Source organism: Salvia splendens, chromosome 1 (assembly GCF_004379255.2).
Source record: "Salvia splendens isolate huo1 chromosome 1, SspV2, whole genome shotgun sequence".
Taxonomy (NCBI): domain Eukaryota; kingdom Viridiplantae; phylum Streptophyta; class Magnoliopsida; order Lamiales; family Lamiaceae; genus Salvia; species Salvia splendens.
Window position 1 is genome coordinate 45,452,000 of NC_056032.1, and position 26,199 is coordinate 45,478,198.

General features: G+C 36.9%; 3 protein-coding genes across 7 annotated transcripts; 1 reads left to right on the forward strand and 2 right to left on the reverse strand.

The window, feature by feature from the left end:
* Window positions 1-153: 153 nt before the first annotated feature.
* LOC121755538 (peptidyl-prolyl cis-trans isomerase CYP63-like) lies at window positions 154-6,368 on the reverse strand. 4 transcript variants are annotated; one of them, XM_042150855.1, is made up of 15 exons: window positions 6,216-6,358; window positions 5,880-5,937; window positions 5,128-5,233; window positions 4,950-5,004; window positions 4,511-4,599; window positions 3,739-3,763; window positions 3,593-3,631; window positions 3,394-3,511; window positions 3,111-3,271; window positions 2,664-3,006; window positions 2,207-2,349; window positions 1,879-2,083; window positions 1,351-1,692; window positions 950-1,033; window positions 154-699 (listed from the first exon to the last, which is right to left on the reverse strand). In XM_042150855.1, the coding sequence occupies exons 3-15, from the start codon at window positions 5,203-5,205 to the stop codon at window positions 348-350; spliced, it is 2,034 nt and encodes a 677-aa protein (XP_042006789.1). In that variant the 5' UTR covers window positions 5,206-5,233; window positions 5,880-5,937; window positions 6,216-6,358; the 3' UTR covers window positions 154-347. The 4 variants fall into 4 exon arrangements, with proteins under 4 accessions (XP_042006789.1, XP_042006801.1, XP_042006781.1 ...); XM_042150867.1 differs by lacking the exon at window positions 5,880-5,937 and having other exon boundaries at window positions 1,351-1,689; window positions 6,216-6,368; XM_042150847.1 differs by lacking the exon at window positions 5,880-5,937 and having other exon boundaries at window positions 6,216-6,368.
* A 1,420-nt stretch (window positions 6,369-7,788) lies between these two features.
* Window positions 7,789-10,327, reverse strand: LOC121755561 (3-isopropylmalate dehydratase small subunit 1-like). Its single transcript, XM_042150879.1, has 2 exons — window positions 9,520-10,327; window positions 7,789-8,050 (listed from the first exon to the last, which is right to left on the reverse strand). The coding sequence occupies exon 1, from the start codon at window positions 10,289-10,291 to the stop codon at window positions 9,527-9,529; it is 765 nt and encodes a 254-aa protein (XP_042006813.1). The 5' UTR covers window positions 10,292-10,327; the 3' UTR covers window positions 7,789-8,050; window positions 9,520-9,526.
* A 2,442-nt stretch (window positions 10,328-12,769) lies between these two features.
* LOC121755571 (protein transport protein Sec24-like At3g07100) lies at window positions 12,770-21,787 on the forward strand. 2 transcript variants are annotated; one of them, XM_042150898.1, is made up of 14 exons: window positions 12,773-12,988; window positions 14,290-15,449; window positions 15,530-15,668; window positions 16,933-17,123; window positions 17,781-17,888; window positions 17,967-18,170; window positions 18,373-18,604; window positions 18,749-18,898; window positions 19,099-19,255; window positions 19,519-19,646; window positions 19,858-20,180; window positions 20,259-20,432; window positions 21,028-21,268; window positions 21,349-21,787. In XM_042150898.1, exons 2-13 carry the CDS (start codon window positions 14,328-14,330, stop codon window positions 21,259-21,261), a joined length of 3,162 nt encoding a protein of 1,053 aa, XP_042006832.1. In that variant the 5' UTR covers window positions 12,773-12,988; window positions 14,290-14,327; the 3' UTR covers window positions 21,262-21,268; window positions 21,349-21,787. The 2 variants fall into 2 exon arrangements, with proteins under 2 accessions (XP_042006824.1, XP_042006832.1); XM_042150890.1 differs by having other exon boundaries at window positions 12,770-12,988; window positions 19,858-20,432.
* Window positions 21,788-26,199: the final 4,412 nt, after the last annotated feature.

The window sequence follows — 26,199 nt, forward strand, 5'->3', positions numbered from 1 at the left end:
TAATTAAGATATGATCAAAGCTATAATCAATTTTATCCTGAATAAAATATCTATAATTAAATTTGTGAGCCCTGATAAGGTAAATTAAAGCACCGGATATTAAATTGAAGAAAAAAAATGTATAGAAACCAGAATTTAATTGTGGAGCAGAAATGAAACACCAAAAATGCACTTAAAAATCCCATAAACATAGTTAATATCCAAATCAGTAGAGTTCTCAACTCAGTCAAAAAAACATTCAAGATTTAGAAGAGGCATAGAGCCATAATTAACTATAGACTGATATTACAACAAAGAAGAATGATCCACGATTTCATGTTCCATATCTATAATAAGCACCAAAATAACTAACTTACCCCATTGTCTGGACTCAAGTCTCCGTATGATACTAGTCCACGTTGATGCCCACCAGAAGGGCTCGATGGAGAGCTTCCAGGCGAAACTTTGCGTGGATGCTTTCTCAAAGGTGATCTTGATCTACGGGGGCTGCGGCTCCTGGAGCGTGACACTGACCTTCCTCGAGGGGAGTCGTCACTCTTCTGAGGACCGAGACGTGATTTCAGTCTGTCACTAATCAGTGGGCGCCTATCTGAAGGGCTTGGGCTGCGCACAGGACTTCTGCTATATCGCCTCCCACGACCACGGTAGGCTCCAGGGCTTCGAGATGGAGACCTGCTCCGATTCCTCTTGCGTTCGTATCTAATTCCAATAACAAACTATAAGACAAATATGTGAACAGTAGAGGGCTCTGTAAACTGAAACAAGGAAAACCCATATATATTCTGGCACGCTGCAGGCAAACGGCCCATATTTGTGTTTCTAACAGATATACGAGTCTCACAGAGCATAATTTGTAAATGAAATCTGCAATGCCGTGCTGGCATTAAAGTGCATACGTGAGCAGGATATATGAGGAGATTAAGGGAAAGGATACTAGGGAAATATAGACCTGGGCGGGCTTCTTCCTCTTCTAGGTGGACTACGGTGATGTCTTTGGGGTGAGCGTTCATACCTGCCTCTGTAGCTTGGATACCTGAAACAAAGATTGCAACACACAACCCAGTCACAACTCTTCTCAGGGCACTCGCGCAAAACCTATATAATTTACTGACTTGGTCGTAAACAATAGCATGTTAATACATTCAACAAAAATACTGGACATCATGACATAAGATTATGACCAAATTTCTGCAACAATTGTTTATAGTAGAAAGTTAAAATGAGAACATAGTTTCTCGGTGAAAAAAAACATGCATTATCCAGATCAACTGACAACTTCTGATTAAATGCATATGCCAACTAAATAATTCATAATACAACATGCATACTTTTAAAGCCATCAGAAATCACCTTTCATGATTCCTTTGAAAATTTCTTCCTCCGTAATGATAAGATCTATCAGGTGAACGTTCTGGAGAAGGTGTACGGTATTTTCTAACAAATGCATATCTCTCAGTAAAGCCTCGGCCTTTTCTTACACGCTTTGGAGTTCCACCTGGAGAGCGGCTCCGTGACAAATCCCGACCATGAGTAGAAGCAGGAGGCTGAATACCTTTGTCAGAAGGACTCCTGACTGGACTCTGAGAATGATTTTTCTCTCTAGGAACTTTACTGCTCTCTTCAAGTGTGGGAGTCTTAATTGGACTGCTGCGAGGACTGGGCCTTCCACCAGAACTTGGAGACCTACTCCTGCTAGTCAAAAGAAGTAACACAATGTGTAAAAGCAAGTTAACTACCAACCTTACAACTATTGGAGAAAGCAGAGTATCAACCAATCCCAATTGATCTCAACGACACAAACAAGGAGTACAGATGGTGCGGTCCACATTGCAAGGGTTAAAGGCAGGTAAATAGCATGAAGCAAACCCTTCAAATAACCTGGATCTGCTTGAATAAGCTTGATGTCCTCTGGCGGAAGTTTCAATGTTCTTGATATGCCCTTGGCCATTATTCATGCGGCTACCATTCTTTTGAGGAAGTTCACCCTCTTTGTGAGAGGAGTCACCCCTAGTGTGTTTCCTGTCATCACCTTTTTGCTCATCTACAGATCCTAAGCTAGGACTTGGTGGTTTTCTCTCATTCCCTTCACATTGGTCAGTCACATTAGATACACATATCAGATACTCGGCTAAAGGAAAAACAAAATGGCAAGATACAAATGATTATGCTTATTCAAATGCAGAGAGTCTAAGAACTGTACAGATACCACGAATGCGGATCGGCTTCTTCTCTTGTTCACTTTTCCTGTTGTTTTTCCGTGATCTACCCCTACGTGGACTTTCGTCATCAGAACTGCTGGTAGCAGAACCACTTCCACTACTCTCTGTATCACTAGAGCTTCCCGAGTACCTAAACAGCCGATGCCAAACATGTTTTTAATTTTTCCAAAAAAAGTATTGGAAGACAGGGTTGCAGCACTACATCACAGCAAAACATTTATCCGGCAGTTATAACATTAATTTGTTTCTAAAATTTGTGCACTGGTAAGATTATTCTTCTTTATCCCTAACATAAAGCACATAAGCAAGAAACGTTAACATATCTTCCATAGAAAATTGAATACTGAGAGAGACAAAAACTTGCTTCACAATTATGATAAAGGAAACAGATATTCCCATGGCATCTATTAGAAAGAAATATAATCACAATACATAAAGACAGACCTTCTCAATTTTCTCTTTGATCTATGACTATGACCTCTTCTCTTCTTCCTTTCTCCAGCCCCCCCTTTTTTCCCATGTTTACGATTTCCCTTCTTAGCCAACTTCCTCTTCTTCCTACGCCGTCCATCTCTGGATGAAGTTGAAGAATCTGACTCTGAAGAAGCATCCGATTCGGAGTCTGAATATGAATCAGAGCCAGATGAATATGAATCAGAGGCAGAGCTATCAGATGAGTAGCTCCTCTTTCTCCTTTTATCCTTCACATATACTTTCTGTTTCCGTTTGGCATGGCTGTCAGAATCGTCATTAGATGCATCTTCGTTTACTGATTTTTTCTTCTTTACTGAATCATAACACAAAAACAAGATAATATTATTTTTAAACAAAATATATGTTAAAATTCAAATAGAAATATATGCAGAAACAATTTTCTGACAAGCTCAATACCTTTATCAGCTACAACTAAATTTTGCGTCTTTGCATCAGACATCTCACCACAATCTATGATCTTAACAGTTCCATCTGGCCTCCCATCAGCTGTTCCAAGCTGTTCCATTTTCTTAACAACATCCATTCCACTCACAACATTTCCAAAAACAACATGTTTTCTGTCACCATAAAATGAAATTTGAGGGAGGAATTGAGAAAATAATCATAACCAACTTACATGGTAAAGTTTAACAACTTACAAAATTGGGCAGGTAATCTAAAAAAACAGAGAAAGGCATACCCATCAAGATGAGGCTGTCGCTTGAAAATTATAAAAAACTGAGATCCATTTGTGTTTGGACCTCCATTAGCCATCGAGAGGAGACCAGCTGCAGTATGATCAAGCTTGAAGTTTTCATCTGTATAGAAATAACATTTATATGTAAGCAATAACTATTACCAATGGGGAGTGTAGGAAACTAAAGACGGGAAAATTTTACCAGAATATTTCCCTCCATAAATGCTTTCCCCACCAGTTCCTGCAAACCATCAAGAAGTAATGATGTACAAGTCAGTATGAAGACGCAAGTTATATTGTGTACCAGCATCATTTGAAACCACCACATCCGGAAGAAGAAAATCGTACCATTTCCTTTTGAAAAGTCACCGCCCTTCAGGTGGAAAAAGGAAAAACCAAAACGTAGATTAGACTTTCCATAATACTCTTCTATATACATGTCTGAAATCTAACTATTTGCAAAAAGACTATTAAGACAAAGATCTGTTTGCATGAGCTTTCACAACTACATATTAAAAACTACTCAGACCAACAGTGGCAAGAAAGGTGGCATAATTGTTTTCAATTTAAATATTTTTTAATCAACAACAATGAAAACAAAAAAGTATAACCCTGTGAGGGGTCAAAGAATCACATATGGATCCACAGAAAAATTTGTCATCAAATTTACAATGAAAAACAGAAAAATGAAATGCAGATGCACACAACATGAGTCCATATGTTTGGACTTTGGCATACTGTTTTTGAGGTTCAAATGAACATGGACAGCAACAAACAAGCAAACACTGCTTTCGGCTAAGCAGCCTCCAGCAATGATAAGAAGAAGTTGAGAATGAGATGAGGCGTGATGCATCAAATATCCAGATCGCCTACAGTGCAAGATACCAACAAAATTTTCTAGGCCTACCATGGAGAATCAGTCCTGGGAAGATGTAGGGCATGTAAAGAGGTTTTATTAATCCATTTTAAAAAAAGGGATGAAGGAATTATCAGGCATCTAGTGGAGTGAACTAATGAGAAATAAGTAGATAACAACAGATCGCGTGAAAGTTAACAAAAACAGCAACAGTATTGACATATTCTTTCTTAAACAATTTTTTATGAGCATTGAACTGCATACTTGAGCCATAAACCCTTTGATTATGCGATGAAATGTGGAACCCTTGTAGTGAAGAGGTTTCCCCGTTGAGGCTCCAATGCCTTTCTCACCTAAAAAGGGAAATGAATATTGCTTTAAAGACTGCCAGGCAAAAGGAAAATACAAATGAACTCTTGAAATGATGGTCCAACGACCAACGCCAACCAATGGACACTTCCAACAAACTCCGCAAACATTTCGAGTTTTCAACCAAAAACCTCAGCAAATTTCAATATCATAACAGATAAAAGCAATCCTTGCAACGAACAATCAAGTCAGCTTTTAGATTTATCATCAATGACAAATTAAGAAGAAGCTGGAGCTCAGAATGTTTCACTCCCCCTCTTGTGGGGTCTTTAATATTTCAGTATTACTGTTCTTTGTTTATGAAAAGGAAATGAGGAAAAGAAATTCAACTTACCCGTACAGAGAGCCCGGAAATTTTCAGCAGTCTTAGGGACAACATCAGCAAACAACTGTATTACAAATTAATTGAGTAAGAGAAAGACAATGGAAGGCATAAATTATAATCACTAGATACCATATTTGAAGTTTAAGCCAACTAAAGGGCTTGAAGGTGTTTCCAATAGGATAACTACCTCAATGATAATTCTTTCGGCAGCATCCCCATCAATGGAAACATCCAAGAAAACCATTGGGTTTTTTGTCTTCTTCATAGTGCTTACAGTTTTAAGATAGCAGACCCTGAAAAGGAAAACCATTTCGATAAAGTCAAATGAAATCAGCAACTATAAAAATATCATGGCCAGTAAGTTGAGCTAAATTAATATACAGAGTATGTCACATAGCACAGATCCCCAGAATATTCACACTAATGCACACAATGAAGAAAAAAAGAATAATACTTGTAGAATTGCTAACATGAAGAACAATAATATTCTCCTTACATATATCCCCCACTGAGCATAAATTCTAAAATTTGCAGGCAATAAAACATTCAGGTGATTTACATGAAATAGGTCCACAGCTCAAAACAACTTAGAAAACCTCAAGCCCAACTTAGAAAACCTCAAGCCCGCCGACAATGCAAGCAACAAAGAAGAATCAGTTGAAAAAGTGAAGCAAACAACCAGAAAGGTTGCAAAACTATCACAACATAAACAAAATGATAAATCATGTTGCCTGAAATATTCACATAAAATTGAAATAATTATCAGAAGCAAAAAATGTATAGGAGAAACTACTGCTTAAACCAACTCACCCACACCGTGACAATATACAGTGTCAGATGATAAAGCAAGCTACCTCAAAAGGCATGTATACTTCAAATCCAAATGCCCTAACTAGTATGATCGCTCATTAATCAGTACCGAAGGATTTCAGTTCATACTAAAAACATGGAGTAATACGCATTCATCTCCTCCTGATTGCATCAGTTTCCACAACAACTGCTTCTCAGAAAAAGCAAAATCACACAAATGAATGAGTATAGCTAAAGCACATGTCCAAATGCCAAATTCAACTGGGCAGGGGAAGAGAGGGAGGGAAAATCCAATCGACTCCGAATACCAAATTGAATCAATGAGCATAAACTCAAACCAAATTAAACTCTGTGAATGCGGAAACAGTGAATCCAGCTCAGTCACGCGAATTCTACACAGTTGGAACTCAGTGGAGCATAAAACCCTTAACCCTAGCATTGCAGAAAGACAAATTCGGTACATACCTCGATCTATACAGCTCTGAGCAAGCGAAGAAACACCAATTCTGCGAAAATCAGAGGCGACGGCTGCCGCAAAAACAGCAATTAAATATGGAGAAAATGTTTGGTGCTTCGATTTTTATGCATTTCAGATTCTTGGTGAAAAGGGTAAAAATAAAAAACTCATGCCCTCTGTTAATATACTTCTCCAATGGGCCAGGAAAATATCGAAAACCCAAATTGTGGATATTTTTATTTCATTTTTAAAAGTCGATGACAAATTTTATTTTGGGCCCAACTTGACAAAAATCGGGTATCCAGCTCCGATTTTGCCCTAAATCCTACACTGACCAAAATCGAGTGCCAACTCGAGAAACTTTTGTTATAATGACCTAGTACCCAACTCGTGTACTAAGAAACTTGAAAACCCGGTCGTCCTAGGTCTACCGAACAAAAATTATACTCTCAATAACACTTAACCTAATCTATCTCTATGTTGCGTTTGCACGAGTCTTTGATCTTAGTTAACGCACCACACACATACAGTGAGCATCCTCCAACCAAGGAAGAAATTCAAAAAATGATGAATGAGGCTGAATATTGATCATGATGGATTCACTGATTGGGCATGCAGAATTAGAATTGGAGCTTCTAATTCCAAATCCAATGTTAGGTACCACAAAGTATTTGGATTTGGAATTGAATTACAATTCTAATTCCTCCTAATTCCACAATTTAAATTCCATATGAAAATTAGATAATTGAAATTTCAAGTAATAATAAAATTGTACGTTCACACACAACACACATTTACACACACCTGCACAGACAACACACACTTGCACACACCTGCACACACACACACCAGCACATACACTCACACCTGCACACACACACACACCTGCACACACAGTCACACTTACCACACACCCCTGCACCTACGCACACAACACACACCATGCAGATACACACAGCAGCCCCCACAAATAACACATACCGTCACAGACACACACTACATAATTTTTTTGAATTCAAATTCTTATCGATTACTATCTTTTTACCGAACAAGGGATTTGGAATTGAATTATACTTTCAAATTCAATTCCGCATAATTCTAATTCCAATTCAATTTTGTGTACTGAACGGACCCCAAGAGTTTTTAATTATTATGGAGCCAAAATGAAGGTAAAGCAGCATTTATAGTAGTACTCCATTTAGGTTAAAATTTTCAGAAATTTGATGTATGTAGTTTAGTTTGATGATCAAATAGGAAAATGTAGATGAAGAGGCTAAAACAAGGTTTCACATTTTTCAACCGCGATAAAGATGGATTTATATCGTTTATTGAGGTGAACGCAAACATATCTTCATATACGAACTATATCCTAAAAACATCTATCATGGCTCGTTTCAAACAGTTGAAAGATGTATTGATGAATTTGGGAGGAGTGGGTGATGAAGAAGTAGAAGAAATGATTAACGAAGTTGATCTAGACAGAGATGGACAAGTCTGCTACGAAGAAATTGCAAGGATGATGATGGCATACTATTTAATTATATCATCAAGATTGTATTTTAAATGGATGAAGAAAGATGATTTTGCATCCCAAAACATTTTTTCACATTTATTTAGATCAGTTTAAATGCAGCAAGCAGCCTTACAATAACTTGATCTCTAGTCTTAACACAGCACAGCTAATAAATAAGTTTTCAACTTGAATCACTAAAACTAATGTAGGATAAAGAAGCATCATTCTATCACACTACAAGCACACATGAATCTATTTTGAAATCACAATGTCACTTCTCAAGACTGATGGAGATGCTGGGTAGCTTACGGTGTCAGGATGTGAAGATACCTGCACCGAAACAAAAAAAAAACGATGATAAGCATAGCGTCTGATAACGGATTTACCAATCAGTTAAAAGTCCTAGCTTGTATGAGATGCACAACAAAGAGAGCATTGAGAATCCAACACATTTGATCTCCTTCACTCACGAGTGTGAGCTTCAATACATACCTGTCTAGAATCATGTTTGTGGATACGTTTTGTTGTATAACATTCTTATTTGTATATGTTAAATCAATAGTAACTGCTGATGCACTTCAAAATGGTAGTATTGCCCAAAATTTCACGCACAGACACAAAAGACGTCTATCAATCATACTTCAGCAAATAATTAGCAGGAATGAAAAAATTCAGCCCATTGCTACCATTTCCATGTACCAAAGAAAAGCACAATTCAGCGTCTTTGTGTTTATTTGATTAAAAATATGCAGATTAGGCCGCTTTCCAGAATACTTTTCTGTACACATATATGAAGTTAAACTATTTGCAAAGAAAAGATTAAAACACGGCTCTGTTTGCAAAAGCTCTAACAAATCCATATTAAAAAACTTCAAGGAGCAACAGTAGCAAGAAGTGCCATGGTTGTTTTAGAATTTAAATAGTACTACTACAATTTAATCAACAAAATAGAAAAAGATGTAACCCCAAAATGGGGTCGAAGAATACAGATGAATCTACAGATTAAATTGTGTTTGCTAGCTTCAAATTATAGAACATAGCAATTAAATGCCATAAACACGTAGCATGATTTTGCATACTGTTTTGGGGGTTCAAACAAACATGTATTACAACAACCAATCAACCACATAAAGCCATTGAACAAACAAACTGGATATTGGATGCATAAGAAAACCAGAAAGACTACAACGCAAGACACCAACAAACTTATATAGGTCTACCACGGTGAACCAGTCCCAGGAAGATATAGGGCATGTAGAGAGGTTGGTTTTATTTAATCCACTTTAAAAGTGGGGACTACCAGACATCCAACTGCGTCCTACTTCGCCCGTAGACATGTTACACAAGTCATCTATTCCCTTCATAATGCAAAATTTTTTAGATTGAGTTTGTTTATATGCTCTTCCTCATGAGCATGATGCACATCGCAGCGTTCTAAATAGGGGAATCAAGTTCTTAACCAGTCAAGAAAAACTATTTTCTTCAAAATTCAATTTTCTTATTTTTTACTATGTACTATATATATGTCAAGATAAGTAGCAAACGCAATAAACACACAAAGACCACATTTAATTGCTCGAGAAAACAGTGATAGATCAACTACGAAAGCCAACACATTATGCATTCTATGATTCAGGTTCACTACTTTAGGCCAAATTTCACAACAGACCACATTCAATTGCTCAATAAAATGGAGATGGATCAACTACGAAAACCAACACATTATCCAGTCCATGATTTAGGTTCACCAAATATAACAACAGAACAGCGTTGATACTGAAGGAATATTGTATAATTACCGAAGAATCAGGCATCGCGGGAAGGGATCATCCCAGCTTTCCTAGCATAAGCAAAGATTCCACCGGCCTCGATGACAGGGCCAGCATCCCCAATCGGCTTCAGCTTATACTCTTTCCCCGTAGTATGATTGATCAGCTTACTCTCCCCAAGCTCAATTGTCACCACATCCCCAGTCGTACACTCGTCGCACAATCTCCCCTCCGATTCCAGCGGATAAATCTCCCCAGTAGCAACCGAATTCCTAAAGAAAATCCTCGCATACGACTCCGCCACCACCGCCGCCACGCCAGCCGCCCCCAGCGCCACGGGAGCGTGCTCACGGGACGAGCCGCAGCCGAAGTTATCGCCGCCGATCACGATCGAGTACTTGGTTTTGGTGGCCCCGGGCTCGACGAATCGGGCTTCGTATGTGGAGGGGAGGCCGATTAGGGCGTAGGAGCCGAGCTTCTCGTACTCGTCGGGGTTGGAGGGGACGAGGGTGAGATACTCGGCGGGGATGATTTGGTCGGTGTCGATGTTGTCGCCGACGACGTAGCATAGGCCGTGGAATGTGTTGGTAGGGTTTGCGGCGGGGAAGGCGGCGGATGGGGAAGTGGCGGCGGAGGTTACGAATCGGGAATTGCGGTGGAGCTTGAGGGATTTGGAGTTGGGGATTGATGGATTAGCATTGGAGGAGGCGAGCTTGGGGGAGGAGAGGGAAGGGGAATTAGGGTTTCGGGAAGAAGAGGAGAGGTTGAAAGTGGGTGGTGTTACTGTTGAGATAACCGCCATTGTTTTGGGATAGTGAGAGAGGTTAAAAATGGAGTAAGATTTATAGTAGTGTTCCTTTAAATTGCTACAACTAAAATATTCTAATAGGCCATCCACAATGGGACGGAGGTCCCGATGGACTTCCCAAAAACACCTCATGCCACGTCATAAGAACATTCCACTGCATTGCCAGGTCATAAGAACATTCCACTACACAATGACGGACTTCCCCAAGGACATTCCGACGGACATCCAAAAAAACAATAAAAATATCGTGACGTCAGCCATGTCAACGCAATGGCGGACGTCTCGGAAAGCCGCGGAACTCCGGTGTCCGCAGCGGACGTCCGTATCCGTATGCATGTTGCCTAATGGCGGACGTCTCGCGAGGACGTCCGGCACTCCGGTCCGACGTCCGCCGGGACATCCGCCATTGTGGATGCTCTAAGGAGTAGCATAAAAAAATAAGTTTTGGTAACTCTTACAAGTAGTAGTGATAATTTTATTTTCAATTTTTAATGCATGAATGGATGTTTTTTATTTAATTGTATCCCAACCTTAATCATCTTTTAAACATCCAATTTGTATCATCTCGTTGTAGTATTTGAATTCCAATACAATATTGCGAATTTAATATCCATCACTCATGTACCGTTACTCAAACAAAGTTACATTGACTATTTTTATATAGATAAATGTATGGTAAACTGAGTGGTTAGATTGAGCTATTGATTTTTATATTTATAGTACTACTATTTGGGAAAGAATTTAGTGTGAGGATTTCATCCTTTCTTCAACAAAATGGAGATGAGATTCTGCTGAAGAGGAGATTTTCAGGTAGTACTCTTGAGCCCTACCATTTGTTGTCATGTGTTGATTTGTAAACTACTTTCTCCTCATTAAAAATTTGGATTATATACATTGGATCATCAAGAAATAAGAAATTTGTAAGTTCATGGAAACCATGAGTTGTAGTTTTGGACAGACTATTTAAAAAAAAATCATGTTCTTATACACTTTGAATGGTTGTTTATTGGTTATGTGGAAATATCAAAACCCTTCATTTTCACACATCTTATTAGTTATGATTCACATCACAAAAGGTCATATGGAAGTAGATATAAATTCATACTACAAGCTTATAGGAATGCTTATTACTCGCTTTGTCCCACAAAAATGTGCACATTCAAAAGTGGTTATGTGAAAAAGTTCTTCGGCTATATATGTCTTGCTCAAATTACCGGTGCAATTTGTTTATTTATTCTTGAAAATTAACTTAGTTCTCTAATATTATCTCCTTATACTACTATTGAGTAGCTTGCTTCTTTCCTTCTCCATACAGCTTCTGATAAATCTTGATTTGCTGCTGGCCATATCCCAGAATCTCAAAGGAAATCGAGGGCTGCTTGCATTGTCATATACGTGTCGCTGTCCATGGCGAAACACGTTGTTTCAAGTAAGGCCAAGCTGAGAAGCCCTCCTCCTCACACTGTCCTTGTCTCCTTGAAACCAATGTTGTGAGGAACTTGTTGCTTCAGCCGCCCTACCACAGCCATTCTCGTGATCTTGGAGTTCAAAGGGAGGCAGATTTCCGAGGTGAACGAGCCGGTGAAGAACACTCCTATCTACAATACTCCACTTTTGTGCTTAGCCAGATTTTCAATGAGTTGAACTCTAGGAATTTGGATAAGAAGAATGTGTTTAAAGGGATTCATATTGTTTTTGTTTTTGGGTTCATTGATGTGATTAGTTTGTGATGGTTGAATTCTCAGGAAATTTGCTGATACAATTAATTTGAGTCTGTGGCAATGGGGGGGTTTGTGTTGCATTTCTTGCGTTTTCAATTTTCTTTATTTTATTTCATATTGTTTTGAATTTCAATATCAAAGTGATTTGGAATAAATACCAGTTTCTTAAATTTAATACTATCGGTTTTTACTATTCAATAACAATAAACAGTTTAATCAGTTTATATTGGCCAAATACCAGGTAGTAATATTTTGAATAAATAAAAGTGTACTCTATTTTCCTTTCCTAATATTTTTTTAAAACCTCCAATCTAAGGAATTCAAAAAATCAAAATGTCATGCAAGTCTGATTTGATTAAATTTTTTTAGCAACCACTCATTTATTTCTTGTTTTGCTTATAATAAAAAATGTCATTAATGAATTATCTAACTATTATACAAGTTTTATTCCACTCTTTTATTTGTTACACATTTCGCACCTTATGAATCTGATATGAATACAGAATGACGTAATACACATTTAGTTCTTATTTTGCTCCTATCTTATAAATTGTCACAAGCGGAATTTCTTACCATAGAATAAATAATCACCAAACTATTGTCGCATTATAAACGAATTTTAAAATTAAAATAAATCAATAATTCAGTAATTTATAAACGAATTTTAAAATTATTATATAGCAATAGAATCGGTGAAACTTTATTATCATCTCTCCAATTTGAAATGAGAAAGGAATACAATTCGAAATAAGAATGGAATCAATCTCATAAACAATACAATTGCACACGAATTTTTTTATAATACTGGAATTATACTCTTATTTTTTTGGACTGCTTTTTTTTCACTTAATTAATAGAACGAAAGTTATCGGACTCGCCTTTCGCTGTGTTTTCATCTCTCCTCTCCCTCTCCTGATCGTCGGCTCTCGATTCCTCCACCGCGCTCTCCGCCGGCGAGATCTCCGATCAGGTATTCGGAATCAGGATTTCCTTATTAAAATTGTGTTGTTGGATTATTGGAGTAGCGAATCTTCCTTTTCCTTTGATTCAAGCTTGGGTTTTATGTGTTCACTCGCGAGATTGATTTATGCTGAATCACTGTGATTCTACCTTTTCGATAGGCGGATCTTGATTGGTTATGTCATATTTTGCAAACTGAGATCGAGTGCATGTGCGAGTTCGCGCAGTCAACACTGAATTTCGGATTTCAGAATTTCAGTTATCATCTGCTGTCTGTCTGTGAACTGATTTAGTTTAGGTTACGGAGGGTTTGGCGAATTTAGATTTGCAGAGAGAAAAAGAGGCAGCTTTGACAAAATTGGGTCGTGTATAATTGTGTTTTAGTTGTTAGGTTACTAGTGAGAGGTTGTCCTAGGAAAATACAGATGTACATTGTTCTTGTTGATGCACTTCTTTTAGCTCACGAGATCCTTTGTTTCGAATAGTGTTCCATTGAATTCACTTGCATCGCCACACAATCCATTTGTGCTTGATAGCATCATAAATCTACATTTGGCATGTTTTGATGATTGTTTTAAGCTAAAACATGCCATAACTGCAACATTACTTAGTCTTCTTTGCCTGTAATTTTGTGGAAAAGAGAGCACATTCGTTCCTCACCTTCCGAGTTGCAGAATGGGCATGCCGGACGGGCAAGAAAGTCTTACTTATTTAGGTCTAGTTATGAGTTTGGTGAGAGTGGCCCATACAGCTAGCTAGTCTACATACAATTACTGAAAAACAGAGATCTATCTCTCGAAAATTGATCAATACAATGGATTCCTGTCTTAAATATCTTAGTTTCTTTGGACTATGTTGAATTTCTGCATCTTATTAGATAAAAGTAAATATGCACTTACTTTTGTTTTTTATGTTCAGGAAATAGGTCTTGATTCGAATATTCTAAGAAATCCATTTAGGTGGTTTAGAATGGCCTTAGGTCATAAGGTTGCTTTGCCGGTCTCAATGTATAGAATTGTAAACCTTGCATGTTTTCTGACATTGTTAAAGATTGGAGTATCATGCTGCAGTATGACCTCTTGCCCATATAGGACCCCTCGCAATTCCCTTTTAACTTAAGTAACAAATCATTTTGCTCTTATCCAACTTTATAGGTCTTTGACTTATGTGACTTTATTTTCAAGGGAATCATAAAAAAAAACTGAATCTGCTACTCCAGCTTTCTCTCATCATTTAATATATATGGATATGTACACGTATATTATATTCTGTTTCTTACGGATTTTGTGACTTGTGCCTCCTTGCTTGCAGAAATTCAGCCATTTCCTTAGTGTTCAATCTCAATCTTTATGGGGCCCGAAAATCCTAATCGTCCAAACTATCCATTAAGACCAGCTGCAACACCCTTTGCTTCTCAGCAATCTTCAACACCTTTCTCATCGTCTGGTCCTGCTGTTGGATCAGAAGCACCCGTCTTTAGGCCTGGGCCTCCTGCAGCCTCGAACTTTCAAGCACCTCCCTTTGCTGGGGGACCTTTGGTTGGAACGGAGATCCCTGCCTTTAGACCTCCTCCATCAATTAGACCTGGTGAAGTGGTCCGCCCACCTCCTCCACCATCTTATGGCCCACCTACCTCAGGATTTCAGAGATTCCCAAACCCCCCCATGTCGTCAGCTGGTCAAGTACCACCTCCTCACATCTCTCTTACAGGTCAGCCTGTTATAGCTCCACCAACCAGACCTCCTCCAGGTCCTGCTTCTCCTTTTTCACATCCCCAGCCACCTTTGGTATCCATGGGATCTCCACCTCAAAGCATAAAAACTGGACAACCTAACCCAAATATCCCACCTCCTGCAGATCAACGCTTCTCTACTCCCATTCCCAGGCCAAGTTCCCAGCCTTCTTCTCCACCAACTGGGACATCTTATCCAGCTGGCAGGGGTACCTATCCAGGGTATGCCAACATGCAACCAAATTCTGTTTCCCAAGCTCCACCTATGCCGCCTGCCTCCTTTCAAATGCAACAAGGAGGTTATGGTCCACCTATGCAGTCATCCTTTCCTTTACAACGAGGCTATGCTCCACAAGCACCTCCAACATCTCTTCTAGCTCAACAAAGAGGTTATGCTCCTGTTCCACCTGTTTCAACTTCTTCTGGCCTCTATTCAGGGAACCAGTTCCAGCAACATGGCATTGCACCTGCTCACCAGGGTTTGGCTGAAGATTTTAGTTCGCTCTCTCTTGGATCAGTACCAGGATCTTATGATGCAGGACTTGATATCACAGCCTTACCAAGGCCATTAGACGGTGATGTGGAACCTAAGTCTTATGCTGATATGTACCCAATGAATTGTGATTCTAGATTCTTGCGACTAACAACAAGTGGCATACCAAATTCTCAATCATTGGCATCACGATGGCATTTGTCTATTGGGGCTGTTGTTTGCCCTCTAGCAGAAACTCCTCCCGGGGTTAGTCTTTATTAAGAAGTTGATTTCACACATATGTAGATGATCTATTTGTTTTAATTGTAACTTTAATTTACTTCCAGGAGGAAGTTCCAATTGTTAATTTTGCCACAACAGGAATCATTAGATGTAGAAGGTGCCGTACTTATGTGAACCCATATGTCGCGTTCACTGACAATGGAAGAAAGTGGAGATGCAATATATGCTCATTGCTAAATGATGGTAAATTGTCCCCAAACTTTACTTAAGTCTTAAATTGTATGTATAATTATATATGTATATCCAGGGGAGTGATCAATTGCTAACTCATCATTTAATTGCTAACTACAACTAATTTAAGACCATAGGATTTTAGAAAACTTGTGGTCTACAATTTGCCACGTGATATTTTAATTTTTATTAATTAAATCGAAAAAGATAAAAAAAAACTACCAAATTAGGGTTTTGGATGAAAATGTCAATATAGTGTTTCGAAAATATCAACATAATGCTTTGAGAATGTCAACACAATGCTTTGAGAATGTTAACACATTGCTTATATTGACATTCTCATGTATTATATTCTACATGTATTATATTGACATATTTTATATATCATGTTGACATTTGTTGCTCGAAAAAATTGAAAGTTTTCGAAAAAAATTTCAAAATTTGACATCGGAACATATGCAAGCGAGATCTCGTTAGAATCCTTATGAAATTATCTTTAATTTGATATATGTTGTGCGAAAAAATAATTTAAATCGAGAAAGTTATATGCATTTTAAAGTTATGGGATATTTTTCAAAAGTTTGTTACAACTAATTGTTGTAAATTGACCTTAATACCCTTATTGACGTTTTTTGTTGATCGTATTTACATTCCGGGGCTAATGATCTATACCCTTAATTTAAATATCTAATGACTATTATTTAGTTGTAGTTAGCAATTAAGTATTGAGTTAGCAATATAACACTCACCTGTATATCCATATCTAATTTTGATGTTTTCTTTTAATCACGAAAATTGAGAAGATTTCTGCTATAGCTAGTTGCTAGTGTTTTGCTATTGTATTCATTGACTATTAATTTTCTGTTACTAGGTTCTTAAAACTATCCCTTTTGTATAAGAACACCTTGCTAAATAGACAATGATTTAGTAAACCTTTCTATTGATGCTTTTCAAAGGTTCATTTTTTCCTCGATGATGGGTTGTAAACTTAAACTAACAAATTCAAACAGTTTCTGTTTTTACTTAATCTATTTGAAGTGGGTTTCTTTTCATTTTGCATTGGTTATTCCTTCATTGTTGGTTTACAACTATGACATGATTTAACAGTCAATCTGGAGGAATCAATTTTTTGATTTAATGTCATATCTGCCTTGTTAATTTAGGATTACTAAAAAGTCTGAAAAATTTAGAAGCAACTCAGGGGAATTTATTTGGGTCCTTTTATTTTTATCATTTCAAAAGGTTCTGCACTGTTTACCAGTAGATTCTTATGCAGTTCCAAGTGATTATTTTGCCCACGTGGATGCTAGTGGAAGAAGAGTTGATTTGGATCAAAGGCCTGAACTTATAAAGGGTAGTGTTGAGTTTATTGCTCCAGCTGAGTACATGGTCCGCCCTCCAATGCCACCACTCTATTTTTTCCTCATCGATGTATCAATATCTGCTGTTAAAAGCGGAATGCTTGAGGTAAGTTTTCTATACTGATTTTTAATCCACTAAAATGTTGTTTGTAATTGAAGTACAACTCACTGTATAGTTAACAGGCATACTAATATGTTACTTTTATGTAAGAGCTAATATCAATTTCCTGTAATCCTGCATTGGAACTCAAGACAGATTCTATGCCATGTTTTTCTTTTATCCATAATTAATGCATTTGGTAGGAGTGAAAATAGACTTGGATCTGACTGTATTCTCAACGTAAAATTTCTGGTTTGAGATTCAGCTGCTCTGCATGTGCGAGTTATCTATTGAATCTACTGTTCCAATACTAATGTCTGAATTCTCTCGTAATAATATTGTAGGGGTTCATTTATCCTATTGTTTAGTTAATAGGGTGGTTCTTTAATGGGTGCTTTGAGCTAAACAGTTTAATGGGTGATATGACACAATTTATTTGGAAGCTTATTCCATTTTCCTTTTTAGAGTACTTATTCGATTTTAATACATATATTATTTCCATATCATGTAATTTCTGAGTCATCCTGTCATCTTATGTTTTCTCGTGCAAACTGGTTGAAGAAATATTTACTTTCTTCCTGGAACAATAAAGCATTGACTACTACTATATCCCAATTATTTGTTTCTTCTATTAACTAAATTAATGCTAATAATAAATTTCAGGTTATGTCACAGACTATTAAGTCTTGCCTGGACAGCTTACCTGGTTCAACACGAACACAGATTGGCTTTATAACTTATGATAGCACCATACATTTCTATAACATGAAGGTAAATTTTTACACATAAAAGTTATTTTTGAAGTTTTATCTTGCTTAAAATAATGTTTGTGGCTTTCTCTTGCATCAGTCATCATTGGCACAGCCTCAGATGATGGTTGTCTCGGATTTGGATGATATATTTGTTCCATTACCAGATGATCTTCTAGTCAACTTGTCAGAATCTAGGAGTGTGGTGGAGGCATTCCTTGATAGCTTGCCCTCCATGTTCCAGGAGAACATGAATGTTGAAGCTGCATTTGGTCCAGCTCTCAGAGCTGCATTCTTGGTTATGGTGTGTCTCCCTCTGTAACTTGCACCATTTAAACATTGATTAGTAACTATGAGTATGAACTTGATTTTGAAATGATATTAAGGCTAATGCCTTCTCTTATTTGCCATTCATGTTACTAATCTTCAGTTTTCTGTTAAGGGTTGTACTTACGGAAACTGTTCTCCTTTAGCTTAGACTAACAAGCTTTCCCTTCAATTGTCAGAGCCAACTTGGCGGTAAATTGTTAATCTTCCAGAATAGTCTACCATCTCTTGGTGCTGGCCTCCTGAAGCTGCGTGGGGATGATATTCGAGTTTATGGGACTGATAAAGAGCATACTTTACGATTACCTGAAGATCCATTTTATAAACAGATGGCTGCTGATTTTACTAAGTATCAGATAGCTGTAAATGTATATGCATTCAGTGATAAGTACACGGATATAGCAACTTTGGGTATGTTATATTGTCCTTCAACCTCTTGTTTTAATTGGAACCGTCAATGGTTTTTGACTTGTAGGCCTTGGCATAACCGAGGCCTTGACTTGTTAAATGATAATTAGATTTCACTTTAATTCTGCCATCGTTGATGCTTCCTAGGAACACTGGCAAAGTATACTGGCGGTCAGGTGTATTATTATCCAAATTTCCTGGCTAGTATCCATAAAGAAAAGTTGAAACATGAGCTAACCAGAGATCTTACCAGAGAAACTGCATGGGAAGCGGTCATGAGGATAAGATGTGGAAAAGGTAGATACTTTTAAGTCACAGGATGATGAAATTTAGTTGTTAGGAAGTCTATGTCAATCTCTCTCTCTCTCTCTCTCTCTCTCTCTCTCTCTCTCTCACACACACACACACACATTCACACTCACCTGCAGATAATTTAAGTATTGTTGGATACGCTTCTGATGTTGGAAGCTTGTGTTTTTTTTGTTCTCTGTCTGTAGGAGTACGGTTTACATCTTATCATGGAAATTTTATGCTAAGATCCACAGACTTACTCGCACTCCCTGCTGTTGACTGTGATAAGGCTTATGCAGCACAGTTGTCTCTTGAAGAGACGCTGTTGACTACTCAGACTGTGTACTTTCAAGTTGCACTATTGTATCCTTATCTAACCATTTTTTGTGTAACTATCTATTTGATCATATCTTGCAAGTTAGTACATATAACTTTCAGATTCTTTGTTCTAATAACATGAAAGGAAAATTCCTCTTCTTTTGGGAGAACTACTGACATTCTATTATCACGTCTTTTGTCTTTTCATTGTCATTAATAAGCCATCTAGGTTATAGGAATCTTTAGGGCCATCCTCATGACCTTCAACTGGAGATGTTAGAAAACTAAAAGCCTTAACCATTTATAAGATACACATCATCTTCTGGCGAACGGCGTATCAGAGTACACACTGCAGCTGCTCCAGTTGTTACAGATCTGGGAGAGATGTACCGCCTAGCTGACACTGGAGCAATTATTTCTCTGTTCTCCAGGCTAGGTAAGGATGATTTTTTTATCATATAAAATTGACAACAAAAATTTTGTTCTTTTTACGAATCTAATATCGATAAATTCGCGAGCCTGCCCCACTCTCAACCTCTTTCCCCTCAATCGGAAGGAAACAAAATAGAGAAGATATAAGTGTATAATTATGTTCTTTTATAATGCCCATGCAGCATTGGTCCCAATTTAACATGATTAATCTGCAGCAATTGAAAAGACTTTGTCATCCAAGCTGGAAGAAGCTCGGAATAGTGTTCAACATCGTATTGTCAAAGCTCTAAGGGAATACCGAAATCTTTATGCTGTTCAACATCGCTTGTCAGGAAGGATGATCTACCCCGAGTCACTAAAATTCTTACCGTTGTATGGACTAGCATTGTGTAAATCACTACCCCTCCGTGGTGGGTATTCCGATGTGCAGCTTGATGAGCGCAGTGCAGCTGCATACACCATGATGGCTTTACCTGTTAAAAGTTTGCTGAAACTTCTGTATCCCAACCTGGTTCGTGTGGATGAGTGTCTTGTAAAAGTAAGTTTATTGCATTCTTGTTTCTTTTGTTGGAGTGTGATTTGGTGTGCATCTTACCTATTCCCTATGTCTCCTCAGAATGAAGAATTTGACACCAAAAAGAGGCTTCCACTAACCGTAGAGAGCTTAGACACCAGAGGTCTCTATATCTTTGATGATGGTTTCCGGTTTGTCATATGGTTTGGCAAAGCACTTTCACCTGACATAACTAAGAATTTGGTCGGGGAAGATTTTGCCACGGACTTCTCAAAGGTGAACTTCATTGACCATTTTATATAACTTCTCATAACTTTCATTCTGCACTTACTTTATACGCAAAGTAATAAGATAATCATGTTCTTTACAGTTTGTCTTTTAAATAAAAACGATTAAACAGGAATAAATAATGTGCGTATCATATAAGCATGCACACACTATGCATTGTCTTTGTGTTTAGTTTTCCCATCTGTACACTTTTTAAACTCTGGAGGCGTATAGTATAATTTAGTTTAAAATTGGTTTTATTTTTACGCCGAAGGACTAAATTTACTTGTATGTTATATTTACCATAACTACAGATATGTAAAATTTCTTTATATTTGTATTGGGTGCGACAATACCCGAAGTATTTCTAGCCGATAGTTTGACCATCACTCGCAATTATTTTACGTTTTAAAAATGCAATTTTCTTTGACTACATTGACTATGCATCAATTCGGATGTTAGTTTATTGTTTCATATCTCTGTAGCTGGTTATAATTTTTTCTATGTTAAATCATACTAGTCTTTCATTATTTTCTTTGAAGTAACTCTTGTTTTGCCTTTGTATCCTGTCGTAAGTTGTTTTCCTCTTCATCTGTGGATCCAGGTTAGCCTCTCCCAAAGAGACAACCCCATGTCTAGAAAGATCATGGAGATCCTTAATCAATGTAGGAAGAGCGATCCGTCATATTTTCAGCTATGCCATCTTGTGAGGCAGGGTGATCAACCTAGAGAAGGCTTCTTCCTACTTACAAGTCTTGTCGAGGACCAGATTGGTGGTGCCAATGGTTATGCTGACTGGATGGTGCTGCTTTTTCGGCAAGTCCAACAAAATGCATAATAATCGGGTAATGATCTTATAATGAAACTCCAAAATTCCCACGATGTCTAAGAGAAATACTCTCCCTCTGATGTTGTGACTGCCCAGGAAATTTGATATTACGGGCATGTGAGTGTCTCGAAGCAGACAGCAGCTCGCCCCTCAGATTCCATACGTCAAATACATGAAGGCGAATAAAAAGAAGAGGAGATCTAGATTTCGAGATGAAATATTCAGGAGTAGCAGCTAGCTAGCGGATCGGCCTTTGATCGTGGTGTTTATAGTTGTGAAAAATGCAAGAGATGATCCATTAGTTATTCTATATTCATCCTCTGTTTGGTTGGCACTGTTTTTTTGGGTTTATAGATTTTTACTTTTTTTTGGTGTAATTTCATGCCAACTTAAATTTGCAATACCGGATTTAGGGATGTGTATTTAGATTATAAATATATGTATTCAACAGTATTGTCTAAGCATTTTGGTTGTATTTGGGATTAATCTTTTGCCTCGTCTAATGTTATATGAGAGTTGAGACAATTTTCATTTTGCTGGCATCCCAACTTTAAATATGTCAACGAAATTCTCTCTCGATACATACATATAGTACTACTCCCTCCGTCCCGCACTACTCGCACTTATTTCCTTTTTGGGCGTCCCAAGTTACTTGCACTCTTTCCATTTTTAGTAAAAAAATTCACCTACAGCCGTCATTTTTGACTTTCCTATACACTCATTCCTTAATCTCCGAGCCGAAAAGGAAATGAGCGAGTAGCCCGGGACGGAGGGAGTATTTAAATGGATCAAAATGAGTGATAAATATTCTTGAATTTCTCAATACAATTAAGACTTAGACACACAACCACAAGTAGAATTCATCTCTAAAGTCAACATCTCAAAGTAGTACTCCTATAATTTTAGTAAAATTTTGCCATGAAAACCTATGAATTTAAATAATTCAAGTAGAATTCATCTCTAAAGCCAGCCTTTCACAGTTGTACCCCTATAATTTTATTCAAATTCTGCCATAAAAATCTATGAAATTGTTAGATAAGTACATGTCAACAAAAATAAAATTGGACATTAAGCCATAGTTTCAAGTCAAGTGTGAAATGAAAGAGATGAGTATTGAGTAGTATATATATTCTTGGGGATAATGAGTTGATGTAGGAAAGAGTAAACTTCGGTGGCTGCGAAAACACACTCTTGACTTTCTTTACTCTAATTAGTGTGAACGAACCTTCATGGCTTCATCCAATTTCTTGTTTCACACCTACATTGATTTTTATGTACCTCTCTTACTCTCACTTTCTCTCTCTCCAAATATGCAGCTATATAAATAAAGTCTTTCTTGTATACTTTTTTACGACGGCAGTCTCTTAGTATCCAAAGCTTCCTAAAAATGGCGAGTTGCTTGCGTTCTCATATATGATATTCCCCTCTCTCTCAATGAGTAGATAGATACATTGATGAGGGACATATATATATATGACAATGCAAGCAACCCGCCATTTCCGATGAAGCTAATTAGTGTGTTGCCCTATCCCGGTGCGATGCAAGCCACCGCGTCTTATTGCAGAATGCAGAACCATCATGTTTAAGGTAAGTATGGAGGTATTTTTTAGTTTATCTTAGAAAATTCAAATTTATACGGATGTCATTTAGATCGTTTTAGGTCATCTTTTCAGCATTATAATCATTAGTTCTAACTTGTCTGTCGTCGAGAATTCGTCTTTAATCATGGAGTATAGTAGTATGTTTGCAAATTCTCATAGTAGTTCACTTGAATTTGATTTGGAAGTTTTTAGAGGTTGATTTATTCTTTTTCCTATGTCAAGATTTTTGCAAGAAATGTCATCAAAATGTTGCAGTGGTATTATTTGTCCTAAATGGCTAAACGTATTTAAATTATGGATATGGCGAAATCGGTAGACGCTACGGACTTAATTAGATTGAGCCTTGGTATGGAAACTTACTAAGTGATAACTTTCAAATTCAGAGAAACCCCGGAATTAATAAAAATGGGCAATCCTGAGCCAAATCCTTTTTTCTCAAACAAAACAAAGGTTCAAAAAACGAAAAACAAGGGATAGGTGCAGAGACTCAATGGAAGCTGTTCTAACAAATGGAGTTGACTGCGCCGGTAGAGGAATTTTTCCACGGAAACTTTAGAAAGGATGAAGGATAAACGCACCTATTGAATACTATATCAAATGATTAATAATGACTAATGTTGACCCCAATCTGTTTTTTAATATGAAAATGGAAAAATCGATGTGAATTTTTTTCCCGTTGAAGAATAAATCGAATATTCATCAACTCATTCACTCCATAGTTCGATAGATCTTTTAAAGAACTTATTAATCGGACGAGAATAAAGATAGAGTCCCATTCTACATGTCAATACCGGCAACAATGAAGGTGCCAGAAATTAGGGCATAGAGTAATTTAAAAAGTATTCCACTGATTTTTATTGGATTTGTACAGTTTTAAAAAGAATCGATCTGTTACAAAGTAAATAAAAATAATTGTTATTTGTGATACTCTTTCGGGAAGTCAAAGCCTTCCCAACTGAATAAGGGGAATGCAATAATTATCATGATTGACATATTAAATTGGGTCGACATATCCTCCAAATTAATAATTGATGATGAAAAGAAGAAAAAAAAAACAAGAATCTAGCATGACACCATGAGACAGCTAGAGATCCAACAATAATATTCCTAAAAGAAGTGAAAAAAATAATATATAGTAGTTATGTTTGTTGAGGTACAGACACAAAATAAGAAGAATCTCTGTCTGTATATATATGTATGTATGTCTCTGGAGAGGAAGGAGTGATGCTGTCAGAGCATGACCTAGTTTGGGACAAGAACAATTTCTTCTTGCTAGAAAAAATTATCAAACCATCCCAACATAGATCATGCTGGCAGCTTCACTTGTTCCTCTCTTAGATCTCCAAGTTCAAATCAAGAAGAAATGGGCTATTAATAAGAGGATGAGAGAAGAAGAATGGAGAATTTGTGTTTAATGTTGAGAGAGGTAAGGGTATTTATAGGAGGAGAAATCTCACATTTCTTCAACAGTAAATTTAAGGCCTAGTCATGTGGGAAGCTATTAAAGATGGAGTCATAATGAAAAGGAAATATTTATAGCTAACTACCTTTATAGTACCTATATATATGTATTGAGAGAGGGGGCTTCTGTTGGGTAATCATCAGAATAAATAAAAATAGAATGCAAAGGTAGGGTTTTGGTCTACTCTATGACACTTCAGGTTTGTTAAAGAGCAGAGAAGGATAAACTCAAATCAATTCATTTTTGAAACATATCAAACATAAGTAAGTATATATACTACATCCATGTGTATTTTTTTCATGGAGTGGTCAATTTTACTAGTGATTATTTTTCTAGTTTCATGGTTAATTAAAGTTGAAATCAAGATGCAATGATGCATGTTGTTGGCTTGAGTCTTTCCTACTAGAGATATACTATACCTCAAGTTGTATTTATCCACCAAGATGTTTTACAAAAACTATATTCTATAAAAATGTTTTACGCTTCAAAAAGTGTTTTACAAAACTATAGTACTATTCTATAAAAATGGAGAATATTTGAAAATAATGCATAAAGGGATAGCTAGTACTCAATAGAATATAGATAATTGTTTTTAAACAGGATGAAAATAAATAAAATATAAAAAAGAAAAAAAAAAGAGAAGAAATTTGGCTGGTTTCAAACATGACAGGTTGTAGATATAAGAGAAGGGGACCAGAGATGAATGGTCAAAGACACTTGTATAGCAACTGTTGTAAAATCAAAAGAATAAGATGATGTAAATTAGTACTACATGACAAAATACTTTAGCTATAGTTTTAATTAAAATGCTACTACTATGTTTTTATAGCTGCAGTCTTTTGCACAGATAGCCTTATGCCTAGACTGATTTGTCACCACTTCTTATTAAATTTTTTAAAAATATGCTTAACAAGAGATTCAACTTTCAAGCATGAAATATTAGAAATATATATATGTTCAAATATGATACAGTTTTGATTCTACAATGTGTGTTTTAAACTGATTTGTTTTGTGTCTATTTAGGAGGGGAGAAGATCTTTTTATCTTGAATAATTGTTGGACTGTTCCTATTTAAAAAAAAAGAATAGATAGTAGTAGTAGTGGTGGTGTAGCAAATAGTAACCCTAGATAATACCAGCATGGTATAGAGGTAGAGTGGTCCAATGGCTAACAAACCTACACATAAAATGAAATTGAAAAGAGGAAGACTGATGAAGATGAAGATGAAGCAGAAAGAAGACATGCTTTTTATTTACAAAATAATTCTTTTTTTGAATTTCTTCTTGTCTTGGTATGATAACAGTAATAAGTAAACTAAAATATGAGTATTTATGTCTGTTTATGCTGCATGCCTCATTTATTTTATTGACATTGCCAGCTAAGTTTGAGCCCCTCTTTTCTCACACATTTTGACAGTACTGAGTGAAGAGAGACATCAATTAATGAGTCATAAACAAAAATCAGAGAGACATCAATTAATGAGTCATAAACAAAAATCAGAAAATAGGTGACTCATGCTATTTTTGCAATCAAAATGCCACCCACAAGTGTATGGGGTATGTAGCACGTGGCAAGTTAAATTATCGATCCACGAAGACTAAAAGCTGGTTTGAGTACTATGATGCAATTTTGAACACTATCTAGACTAATAAAAGGGGCTTTTTGGTTTTCTTAAACTAAGAGCAAAGAGTAAACGATCAAGTAAAGACAATTAACTAAGAAAAGTAAGTAAAATATGGTTTTTACGCAAATTGGGAAAGGATAGGGAAATGGATCCGTTAGAATGGATAAAGGATGTCATCTAAGGGTCATGCTTATCTATTGGGCCTCAAGTGTGGTTAGGAAAGTCGGGAAGGTTGGTTAGACTCCCTCTCGGGTGCATCT